This window comes from Mandrillus leucophaeus, unplaced genomic scaffold (genome assembly GCF_000951045.1).
Source record: "Mandrillus leucophaeus isolate KB7577 unplaced genomic scaffold, Mleu.le_1.0 Scaffold17, whole genome shotgun sequence".
In the NCBI taxonomy this organism is placed as follows: Eukaryota; Metazoa; Chordata; class Mammalia; order Primates; family Cercopithecidae; genus Mandrillus; species Mandrillus leucophaeus.
In genome coordinates this window covers 4,107,024-4,118,926 of record NW_012101698.1, presented here as the reverse complement: position 1 = coordinate 4,118,926, position 11,903 = coordinate 4,107,024, and the positions used below count along the sequence as shown (strand labels likewise).

Sequence of the window (11,903 nt, the reverse complement as noted above, 5' to 3'; positions counted from 1 at the left end):
ATAAACCCAGGAGGCGGAGCTTGCAGTGAGCTGAGATCTGGCCACTGCACTCCAGCCTGGGTGACAGAGCAAGACTCCGTCTCAAAAAAAAAAAAAAACAACAGCCTGTGGGAATGAGCTTAGCTAACCATTCAACTTGTTATCCTATGTCTATTTTTTACTCAAGGTCAGGTATGCTTTAACTCTCCATTATCCTTTTAAAGAAGACTGCAAAACCCCGTCTCTACTAAAAATACAAAAAAGTAGCCGGGCGTGGTGGCATTCACCTATAATCCCAGCTACTCAGGAGGCTGAGGAAGGAGGCTTGCTTGAACTCGGGAGGCAGAGTTTGAAGTGAGCCGAGATTGTGCCACTGTACTGCACTCCAGCCTTGCTGACAGAGTAAGACTCTGTCTCCAAAAAACAAAAACAAAAACAAAAAAAAAGGCACTTTAACCTTTCAGCTATACTTTACACTGCAATTTAGGACAGAAGTTGTGGGCTGGGCACGGTGGCTCACGCCTGTAATCCCAGCACTTTGGGAGGCTGAGGCGGGTGGACCACAAGGTTGGGACCAGCCTGGCCTAGATGGTGAAACCCTGTCTCTACTAAAACTACAAAAATTAGCCAGGCGCAGTAGCAGGCACCTGTAATCCCAGCTATTCAGGAGGCTAAGGCAGGAGAACTGCTTGAACCTGGGTGGCAGAGGCTGCAGTGAGCTGAGATCACGCCACTGCACTTCAGTCTAGGTGACAGAGTGAGATTGTCTCAAAAAAAAAAAAAAAAAGGCCGAGCAAAGTGGCTCACGTCGGTAATTCCAGCACTTTGGGAGGCCGAGGCAGGTGGATCATGAGGTCAGGAGTTCGGGAACAGCCTGACCAAGATGGAGAAACCCCATTGCTACTAAAAATACGAAAATTAGGGAGGGCACGGTGGTGCGCGCCTGTGATCCCAGCTACTCAGGAGGCTGAGGCAGGAGAATCGCTTGAACCCAGGAGGTGGAGGTTGCAGTGAGCCAAGATCGCGCCACTGCACTCCAGCCTGCGCAACAGAGCAAGACTCCATCTCAAACTAAAAATAAAAAAAAAGTTGTATTGGACTCGGGTTTATCATATTGCTGAACATGTCGATTACAAATGAATGTTATATATGAACAAAAGAAAAAATATTCCCAAATGAAAAGTTATGAATATTATGAGTGATTGCTCCTTCAGTTGCTTTAATTACAGAAAGTGTGGAAGGGAAGTAAGATAAAAGGTAGGCAGTAGATTAACATCTCTCCACAAATGGTCACAGCTACTGAAAACTAACCATGAGTGGGAAGGAACCAAGAAGAAGTCATGTCTTGGGACACCAAAAGCAAAGGTGATATAGGATATATTTTTTGAGCTTGAAAGAGAAAGTAGTTTTTTTTTTTGGAGACAGAGTCTTGCTCTGTCACCCAGGCTGCAGTACACAGTGGTGCAATCTCGGCTTACTGCAACCTCCATCTCTCAGGTTCAAGCAATTCTCCTGCCTCAACCTCCGGAGTAGCTGGGATTATAGGTATGCACCAACTCACCCGGCTAATTGTTGTATTTTTAATAGAGACAGCTTTCACCATGTTGGCCAGGCTGGTCTGGAACTCCTGACCTCAGGTGATCTGCCTGCCTCGGCCTCCCGAAGTGCTGGGATTACAGGCGTGAGCCACTGTGCCCGGCCAGGGAAAGTAGTTTCTATCTTTAAAAACTATGAATAATTTATTCACCCAAAATTAGAAGTTTGCCTTTAAGAAATCCCTATAAATTATCTTAAGAGCATTAGCATGACAACGTATAACCCGGATATTGTGAAGATTTGATTCTTGCTTCTCATTTAGCCTCTCCCATCTTCAAATGATTCATATGCTGGAAAGTCTGGGTTCAGTTTAGTTTTTCCCCAAGGCCTCTATCTTTTTCCAGGTATTAAATAGCTCCAGACTGGCCTCACCTGTAAGGTTGATGTCTCCCAGCAAATCAAGAAGTTCTCCACCAGCAGAAGATGGTTTGCTTGTAGGTGCAGTTGGAATAACAGGTGTTATGTCATTTCCTCCCAACAAATCCAATAAATCATTGGCCTAAACAAGGTAACAACACCTCAATTCATTATTATTTGTCTAGTTTACATCTAAAGCAAAGCTCTTTCAATATGTAAAAATAAGGAAGGAAATCATCAACCAACCCAGGAACATTAAAAGGACTCAGCTAAGAGACAAGCTATAAGGGACTATAAAATCATAAGAAGCCCCAGATGAGCAAGTGAAAGGCTGGCTACCTGGCTGGTGGGCTGTGGCCCAGAGGGTGGCGGTTTGGTCTCTAGTGGAGCTGGTTCTGTCTCTCCATTTGTCTGCACAATCTCAGTAGGGCCATTTGTGGTCACTTTTTCCATGACAGGCATTCTCTCAAGTAGAGCAGACCTAGAAGAATCTGAAGTGGTTAAATTCTAGGCAGTTAACCTAAATTCCCTACCCAAAATAATCACCATTAACTATGTTGAGCCCAAGCATGGAGCTCCATCTCCCCTCCCCATCCAACACACACACTAAAATAGAAGGTAGATTACAAGAATACATGACCTAAATTCCTGGCTGGATTAAGGGCAGACAAAAAAATCTTGAATAAACAGACTGTCCAGCTAAATCCCAAAGCATATATTTCAGTGGTAGGGAGATTGAGATGAAAGAAAGGTAAATCCATAGGTATTAACAGTCAAGAAGATACTGCATAATAGAAGAAAACAAGATGACAAACACTAAAATGTTAACAGTAATGGAATTTGAATGAGATTATTTGTCTTGAAAAAATACAACTCCTAATTTTTTTTTTTTGAGACAGAGTCTCACTCTGTCGTCAGGCTGGAGTGCAGTGGCATGATCTTGGCTCATTGCAACATCCACTTCCCAGGTTCAAATGATTCTGCTGCCTCAGCCTCCCGAGTAGCTGGGACTACAGGCATGCGCCACCACGCCCAACTAATTTTTTTGTATTTTTAGTAGAGATGGGGTTTCACCATGTTAGCCAGGACAGTCTCAATCTCTTGACCTCGTGATCTGCCCACGTTGGCCTCCCAAAGTGCTGGAATTACAGGCGTGAGCCACCACACCCGGCCTCCCGCTTCTTAACTAAATAAAATAGAAAATAAAGCAAAATTTCCATACCAAAAAAATGTAAGGGTTGGAGGTGGAATGAAAGAAGGGAGTTAATTTATTTCTTTAGAGACTAGGCAGAACAGAAGACGGACAAAACAGAAGCAGTCAAGCAATTAGAACTAAATAGGGATATGAGGACCAATTAATAAAGCACAAAGAATGAATCTTCTTTATGGATTACCATGACAATTTAGCCAGGATGCTAAGATATACATGCATTGCTTAGTTTCTTTCGCTCACCTCATGTGGTCATATTTCTTGAAAAGTGCATTATATTCTACTGCCCTCTGCTGGAGTTCCACATCAATGCTGCTTCCATAGATGGAAACCACTTTCTTAATTCGGCTATAGGATAAAATGACAAACAAAATCAAATACCCAAAAGCAAATTCACAAATAAGCAGAGATAATGTTTAATAAGCCAGAATTTTCTGGTTATAATACTGAAATACTCATCTTTTCTTAATTTATATAATTTTTCAAAAACAAAACACTTCATTTTCATCCATTTATCTGACATTCACATGACACTATTCTCATTGCAACACTAGATTTTTGTCCATTAAACATGCCGCCCCCATTCTGCAGCAACGATGGTGTGGAAAAAACATATATATATGCCACTCCCTAAACTTTGCTAGACAAAAGTACCAACTATTACTTTGCCACAAAAAAAATCTGTACTGTTCATTCTCTTCTTTGATAATTTTAAAATAATTTTTAATCTATAAAAGGGTCAAAGCATCAAAATGTTGACCCCACATTCCTCCAGTTCAGAATTTTAAAAGTAATTCAATACCATTTTTTATAAGACTTCACATTTAAAAGTGAAGCAGAAAGACTACAAGAACTAAGTTTGCCTTAAATATGGGAAACTGACCTGAGAATCTACTTTATTCAAAATAGCAAAGAGAAGAATTAAAAGATTTAATCACCAAAACATTCATGATTGTATTCCTATTAAGACATGTCAAAATATAAAAAACCAAAACCTTGGCCAGATTACAAGGTCAGGAGTTCGAGACCAGTCTGGCCAAAATGGTGAAACCCCATCTCCACCAAAAAATACAAAAATTAGCCAGGCGTGGTGGTGCGCGCCTGTAATCCCAGCTACTCGGGAGGCTAAGGCAGGAGAATTGCTAGAACCCTGGAGGTGGAGGTTGCAGTGAGTCGAGATCGTATGCCACTGCATTCCAGCCTGGGCAACAGAGCAAGACTGTCATCAAACAAAATGAAATATAAAATACAAATAAAACAAAACCTTTATGTGGGGAAATAGATTCTCAACTTAAAAAGAAAAAAAAAGGTATTAGAAATCTCATTCTAAAAACGTAACTTTTAGGCCAGGTGGAGTGGGTCACATCTGTAATCCCCGCACTTTGGAAGGCCACGGCAGGAGAATCGCTTGAGCCTAAGAGTTCAAGACCAGCCTGGGCAACAAACAAAAACATTTAAAAATTTTTTCTCTACAAAAAAATTGGCCGGGCGCGGTGGCTCAAGCCTGTAATCCCAGCACTTTGGGAGGCCGAGACGGGCGGATCACAAGGTCAGGAGATAGACACCATCCTGGCTAACATGGTGAAACCCCGTCTCTACTAAAAAGAAAAATACAAAAAACTAGCTGCGCGAGGTGACGGGCGCCTGTAGTCCCAGCTACTCGGGAGGCTGAGGCAGGAGAATGGCGTAAACCCGCGAGGCAGGCGGAGCTTGCAGTGAGCCGAGATCCGGCCACTGCACTCCAGCCTGGGTGACAGAGCGAGACTCCGTCTCAAAAAAAAAAAAAAAAAATTTAAAAATTAGCCAGGCACAATTGTGTGCACCTGTAGTCCCAGCTCCTCGGGAGGCTGAGACAGGAAGATCCCTTAAGCCCAGGAGTTCAAGGTTGCAGTAAACTATGATGGCACCACTGCACTCCATCCTGGGTAAGAGAGCGAGACCCTGTCTCAACAAACAAACAAACAAACAAAACTCCCTAACTTTTTTGCTTCAAAATAATCCACAAGGGAGTAAAAGAATGAGAGGGAACAAAGTGCTGATGAATAAAGATTAACTATTAATTGATCATTGTGACTGTTGAGAAATAAGTAATGCAAATTTGTGTTATTATTCCCTCTACTTTTGTTATGCTTGAAATTTTCCAGGATGTCAAGTTTTTTTTGTTGTTTTGTTTTTAATTACAAAACCTGTTCACCCTATGTTTCTTCAATACTCACTTTACAGTACAAGTGAATCGAGTAGAAAGCTTCATAATGGCAGTGAGGGCATAACCTCGTGTCACAGAGGTGGACATATTAGAGATTAGGACACTTTCTAAAATATCCAATACTTCATCCTCTGTTACCTGAGGAGGAGGAGGAAAAAGAAGACAATGAAGAATGAGTAGCATGATTAAGCATCTAAATTTGGTATTAAGTCAGTGGATGCAGCCAGAAAGACAATCCTACCATTACAAAAGCCTCTAACTCAACCTGTGCTTTACTAGGGTAACTGTCCAAGCTGTTCTATTAACAGAGTAGGTGGGGGTAAAAAAAAGTGCTCTGGTTCTATCAACTAGAGCAGGTGAGGATAAAAAGAGTGAAAAATGACCATTGGGGCTAAGAAGCAATATTAGAACTTCAAGTGGCAGAAACAGAAGAAGGAAAGAAAAACATACAGAGTTCAAGGGCTGTTGCCACAATTTTCCCTTTTAAAGCCAGTCCTTTAATGTGCCAATAAGAACATAGACACATGTCTCATTTCTTCCTGTTTATCAGTCAGAAGGTAAGAGAAACAATTAATTCAGTCCACTAGGACAGAGAGTTGGGTCTAAAGTGGTTTTAAAATCTTACAATGGGGCCGGGCAAAGTAGCTCACGTCTGTTAATCTCAACACTTTGAGAGGCCAAGGCAGGCAGACTGCTTGAGTCCAGGTGTTCAAGACCAGCCTGGGCAACATGGTGAAATCCTGTCTCTACAAAAAGTAGAATTAGCCAGGCATGGTGGTGAATGCCTATAGTACCAGCTACTCAGGAGGCTGAGGTGGGAAGATCGCTTGAATCCCAGGAGATTAAGGCTGCAGTGAGTTGTGATCCTGCCACGGAACTCCAGCTTGGGTGACAGAGTGAGACTCTGTCTTAAAAAAAAAAAAAAAAAAAAAATCTCACAATGGCTCAATAAGTTCCGTTTCAAAAATTGGCAGGTTTTCCAATATAATTCTAGTTCGATTCTTTGAAAAGTTGGATATTTTTAAAAATATTTTGAGACAGGGTCTCACTCCTGAGTAGCTGGGACTAGATACCATCATACCTGGCTAATATTTGTGTCTTTTGTAGAGACAGAGTTTCACCATGTTGCCCAGGCTGGTCTCAAACTCCTGGGCTCAAGCAATGCTTCCATCTCAGCCTCCCAAAGTGCTGGGATTATGGGCATGAGCCACCACACCTGGCCTAAAAAGTTTTCAAGGAATCAACCTCAACTCCCCATTAAACACTACTCTCCTATAACCAAAACAACTATTTTCCCCCACTTAACCAAGAGTGACAAGGAGTACCTGAATAGGCTCTTCCTCTTCACACTGGCCAGATACAAGAAGATCACCATATTCACCTATACACCATGCAGCCACTTGTACCAAAGGTTGCTGTCAAAAGAAAAGTCAACATTTCTCAAGGACTTCAATTTTTCCAAAGTCATTTAATGCAAATAATAGGTCATCTCATAATAAAGATCAAAACTGTGCATATTTAGAGTATTAGAAATAAAGACATACCAAAGGGGAGAGAGGAGGGGAAAAAAAAAGAAGAAAAATATACCAGAAAATTTGAGAGTAAAATTATCCCTTAGCTAAAACAGCTGAATGAAGTACTTACTTGAGAATAATCACCAAGAATTGCTTTGTACAGGCGCTGGACAGTATAGGCATGCATCTCCACACTGTTAGTTATTAACTGGATTAAATTGGGGACTGCATCATCACGAACATAACTTCCTGCCTAAAAGGAAATGCAGACAATTACCCCTAGAAACACACAGCAGTGATGATAACAAGTGTTAGCTATTATTATTACTGTGTGTTTCTTTTTTCTTTCTTTCTTTCTTTTTTTGAGACAGAGTCTCGCTCTGTCACCCAGGCTGGAGTACAAAAGCGCGATCTTGGCTCACTGCAACCTCCACCTCCCAGGTTCAAGTGATTCTCATGCCTCAGCCTCCCAAATAGCTGGGACTACAGGTGCATGCCACCATGCCTGGCTAATTTTTCTATTTTTAGTAGAGATGGGGTTTCACCACGTTGGTCAGGCTGGTCTCCAACTCCTGACCTCAGATGATCTACCTGCCTTGGCCTCCCAAAGTGCTGGGATTACAGGTGTGTGCCACTGCGCCCAGCTATTATTGTTGCTTTTAAAAGAAGAATTCTACAAAACACCCTCAAAGATAAATTTGGTTCCAATTCTCAGGTTCATAACAGCTCAAACTTCAAAGTCTTACTTAAATATGTTAAATTTTTTAATTTTATTTTTAAAAATTTTCTCTTTGTCCAAATTAAAAGCAAGGCTGGGCACAGTGGCTCACACCTGTAATCCCAGCACTTTGGGAGGCTGAAGCAAGAGGACTCCTTGAGGCCAGGAGTTTGACACAAACCTGGGCCACACAACAAGACTCCATCACTACTACTACTACTACTACTACGACTACTACTACTACTACAACTACTACTACTACTACTACTACTACTACTACTACTGATGATAATGATGATGTAAAGGTTTAAAACTTTATCACCCAACCTTGGTCAATCTCCCATTCCTAAATAGAACAACAGATTTAATTTATAAGACTGAGACCAGTCCTAACCATGTGTATTTTGGAAAGGAAAAAACAAACAAACAAACAAACAAACAAAAAACAGCTAGGTGATCACGGTTTTATCAGACCACTACGGTTAAGAAACACAAAGAGGAAGAATTTTGGGAAAATGGTCAAAAGGAAAGGTGAGAAGCTAAAAAGCAAGTAATTTGCAGTACAGCTTATTTACATCCTTCCCTAAAGCAGAGTGCATTAAATACAAGAAAGCATCAGGGTGATCTAATGGGCACGTATAATAAGACTGCTTCATTCAACAGCAGCAGAATACACATTTTTCTCAAACTTAACAATGAACCAAGAAAGACCACCTTCTGGGTCACAAAAAATATCTTAACAAATTTCAAAGAACATAAATCATACAAAATATGTTCTTAGACCACACAGAATTAAACTAGAAATCTGCAACACAAAGACAGCTGCAAAAAAATGCCAAAATATTTGGAGATTAAAAGAACATACTTCTAAATAACACGAGTCAAAAACAACTTTATAAGAGAAAACTATAGGCCAATCCCTCTCATGAATATAGATATAAAAATAACGAAATATTAGCAAATCAAACCCAACAAATATATAAAAAAAAATATACACTCTGACCATGTATCCCAGGTATGTAAGGCTGGTTAGGCATTCAAATATCAATGTAACCCAGCACATAACAGACTAAAGAAAACAAATCACATGATCATAATAAGAGAACACAAGCCAATTAGAAAAATAAAATCAGGGGCATATTAAAAAAGGTTTTGAATTCTTATAAACACTTTCCTTCAGGAGAGCCCATTTCTCCCTTCTTTTGAGCCTCGTGAAAACTAGGAAAATATGTCCTGATTCATCATTATGTTCATTACATTTTGTTAGATTATAATTTTTCCCCTTGTTAATCTAATTTATTACCTTTTAACCTTTTACCAAGTTAATTCATTGTAAGTAAACTAAAACGTGAGTACACCCCAGAGAGAATTCCACAGCAACAAATACATATAAGTCCATAATTTCATATGTCAACAAATACATAAGTCATAATTTCAATGATATCATTCTCTCCCTACAGATGTTTCATAATTTACTTAATCCCCATTTGGGAACTACTAGCTGTTTCCGGTTTTCTCCTACTATAAACAAGATTAGGATGAATACTTTTACGTACACATTTTTGTGTACTTGTCCTATTATTTTTTCAGGCTAAAGTCCTAAAAATTGAATTAATTAATCAAAGGGTACAATTTAAGGTTTTTCCTACAAACTACCAAACTGCACAGTAAAAAGATGGCATCATCCTACACTCCCATAAAGTGAAGAATACTGCCTGTTTCTCTATTTTCTAATACTGGGAATTAGATTAAAAATTATGAAATGTGAAAAAATGATACCTCACTTTTTCCCCAGCTGTTAATTTGCCTTTTTTAAAATTTTTTATTTATTTATTTACTTTTTTTTTTGAGACGGAGACTCACTCTGTCACCCAGGCTGGAGTGCACTGGTGCGATCTCAGCTCACTGCAAGCTCCGCCTCCCAGGTTCACGCCATTCTCCTGCCTCAGCCTCCCGAGCAGCTAGGACTACAGGCGCCCGCCACCACGCCCGGCTAGTTTTTTGTATTTTTAGTAGAGATGGGGTTTCACCGTGTTAGCCAGGATGGTCTCGATCTCCTGACCTCGTGATCCGCCCATCTCAGCCTCCCAAAGTGCTGGGATTACAGGCTTGAGCCACCGCGCCGGGCCTTATTTGCCTTTTAAATCTGTAGACTGTTCCCTTTTTTGTTATTCAAGTTTTTAATTTTAATATGGTTAAATTTGTGACTTTTCCTTTACAGTATCTACTTGTAGTGACTTAATTAGATGGAAATGGTTTTTTCTTACATGTCACTGCACTTGCATTTTTACTCTTAAATACCTAATCCTTGCCTACTAATTGAATAATAAACACAGAAACCCCAAATTTCTGCAAGAATGCCAAAGAAAGGATCCCACCCAAAACAGGATTTCAAATCCTGAGTAACTTTAGCCATTGAAAACCCTGCAATGGCTTCCTAACATATTCAAAAGAAAATGCAAGCTCCCATGAGGCCTACATAGTCTGGCCCCTGCTTATGTCTCTGACATCCTTCCTACCATTCTCTGCCTCTCTCACTTTACAGTTTTACTTGCCTTTCTGTTGCTCTCCAAGCAAGCCATGCTTGCTCCTACCTCGGGTCTTTGCACTCAGTGTTCCCTCTGTATGGTACACTATTCCTCAAGATCTCTGCATGGCTCGTACCTCACGTCTCTAAGGTCTCTACTCAAATGGTATGTCGTTATCTCCTCTCAGAGACCTCCCTGACTACTCTAATCTAAAACACTTGGCCAGTTGCCCTATATCCCACCTTATCCTGCCATCATTATATTCCTCCATGCTGCTTTAGGTTTTTCTTCATGGCATTTATTCTTAACTGACATTAATGTTACCTATTTACTTGTGAATTTCTTACCTCCCTGACTAGAACATAAACCTCACGATAACAAAGGATTTGTATGCCACATTTATTAGTATATCCCAGCACTCTGTATGTGCTGTCTGAAAAAAAGTACTTACCGTTGTCAAAACACGCATAATTGTGTCTATATGCCATCGTTTGGAAGGTGCATACCTGAAAAAAACAATGGAAAGGGACAATTGGAACCAGCAAAATATACTGTTTTCAGTGACTAGAAAAACCTGCCCAAGCAGGGTGACTCACACCTGTGATCCCAGCATTTTGGGAGGCCGAGGTGGGAGATCACTTGAGCTCAGGAGTTCGAGACGAGCCTGGGCAACATGGTGAATGTCTCACCAAAAAATACAAAAATTAGCTGGGTGTGGTGGTGGGTGCCGGTAGTTCAGTTACTCTGGGAGGCTGAGGTGGGAGGATTGCCTGTGCCTGGGAAGTTGAGGCTACAGTGAGCCAGCTCACTGTAGAAAAAAAGAAAGAAAGAAAGAAAAGAAAATCCTTTCCTACAGTCTTTTCTAGGTTCCCTGGATAAGTGAACATATGTGGAAACATTTCAACTTCAAATCTAGCAACAAATGCCATTTTAGAGAGTGATAAAATGGTATACAGTCAACTGACTTCAGTGGCTCATGCCTATAATCCCAGTACTTTGGGAGGCCAAGGAGGAAGGAGTGCTTGAGGCTAGGAGTTCCAGACAAACCTGGGCAACACAGCAAGACCCCATCTCTACAAAATAAAAATTAAAAAATTAGTGGCACATGATGATTTGCGCCTATAGTCCCAGCTACTCAGGAGGCTGAGGCAGAAGGATGGCTTAAGCACAGAAGTCCAGGCTGCAGTAAGCTATGACTGGCCCACTGCCCTCCAGCATGGCTTACAGAGCAAGACCCCATTTCTAAAATTAAAAAAAAAAAGAAAAAAAAAAAGGGAGTATGTAGTCAAACTCAGATGTTTCCCATAAGATCGCAATAAGAGTTGCTAAGCTGAGAAATGAGATTTGTTTTCAGTTTCAGAGAAAATGATCATTCAGTCAGGGCAGGAGAGGATAAAGAACAAAGAAAAAAACGAACTGTTTTCAGACCAAGACAACAACATTAGAACTAAAAACTTGTTTCCTTAAATTCAGAGTGGAAAGAAGAGAAAGAACAGCTACACTACTAAAATCATAAGGTACTTCCTCAAAATTCTGCATAGAGCAGCAATTCAGATGTTGTAACATTTCTATTCCCTTTATTAAAACAGCACTATAGGCCAGGTGTGGTGGCTGACGCTTATAATCCTAGCACTTTGGGAGGCTGAGACAGGCGGATCGCCTGAGTCCAGGAGTTCGAGACCAGCCTGGACAACATAGTGAAACCCCATCTCTACAAAAAAAAAAAAAAAAAACAAAACAAAAAAAAAACAGAAATTAGCAGGGTGTGGTGGCGTACACCTGTAGTCCCAGCTAC

General features: G+C 40.6%; 1 protein-coding gene across 2 annotated transcripts in view; it reads right to left on the bottom strand.

The window, feature by feature from the left end:
• The window catches only part of AP1G1 (adaptor-related protein complex 1, gamma 1 subunit), a 90,784-nt gene that overhangs the window by 14,744 nt on the left and 64,137 nt on the right, over window positions 1-11,903 (bottom strand). For both annotated transcript variants that reach the window (XM_011976736.1, XM_011976737.1), the window contains 7 exons: window positions 10,560-10,614; window positions 6,993-7,115; window positions 6,674-6,763; window positions 5,359-5,486; window positions 3,386-3,490; window positions 2,272-2,413; window positions 1,948-2,074 (listed from right to left, as the gene is read on the bottom strand). In XM_011976736.1, coding sequence (XP_011832126.1) covers window positions 1,948-2,074; window positions 2,272-2,413; window positions 3,386-3,490; window positions 5,359-5,486; window positions 6,674-6,763; window positions 6,993-7,115; window positions 10,560-10,614 — 770 coding nt within the window. The remainder of the gene's footprint in view (window positions 1-1,947; window positions 2,075-2,271; window positions 2,414-3,385; window positions 3,491-5,358; window positions 5,487-6,673; window positions 6,764-6,992; window positions 7,116-10,559; window positions 10,615-11,903) is intronic.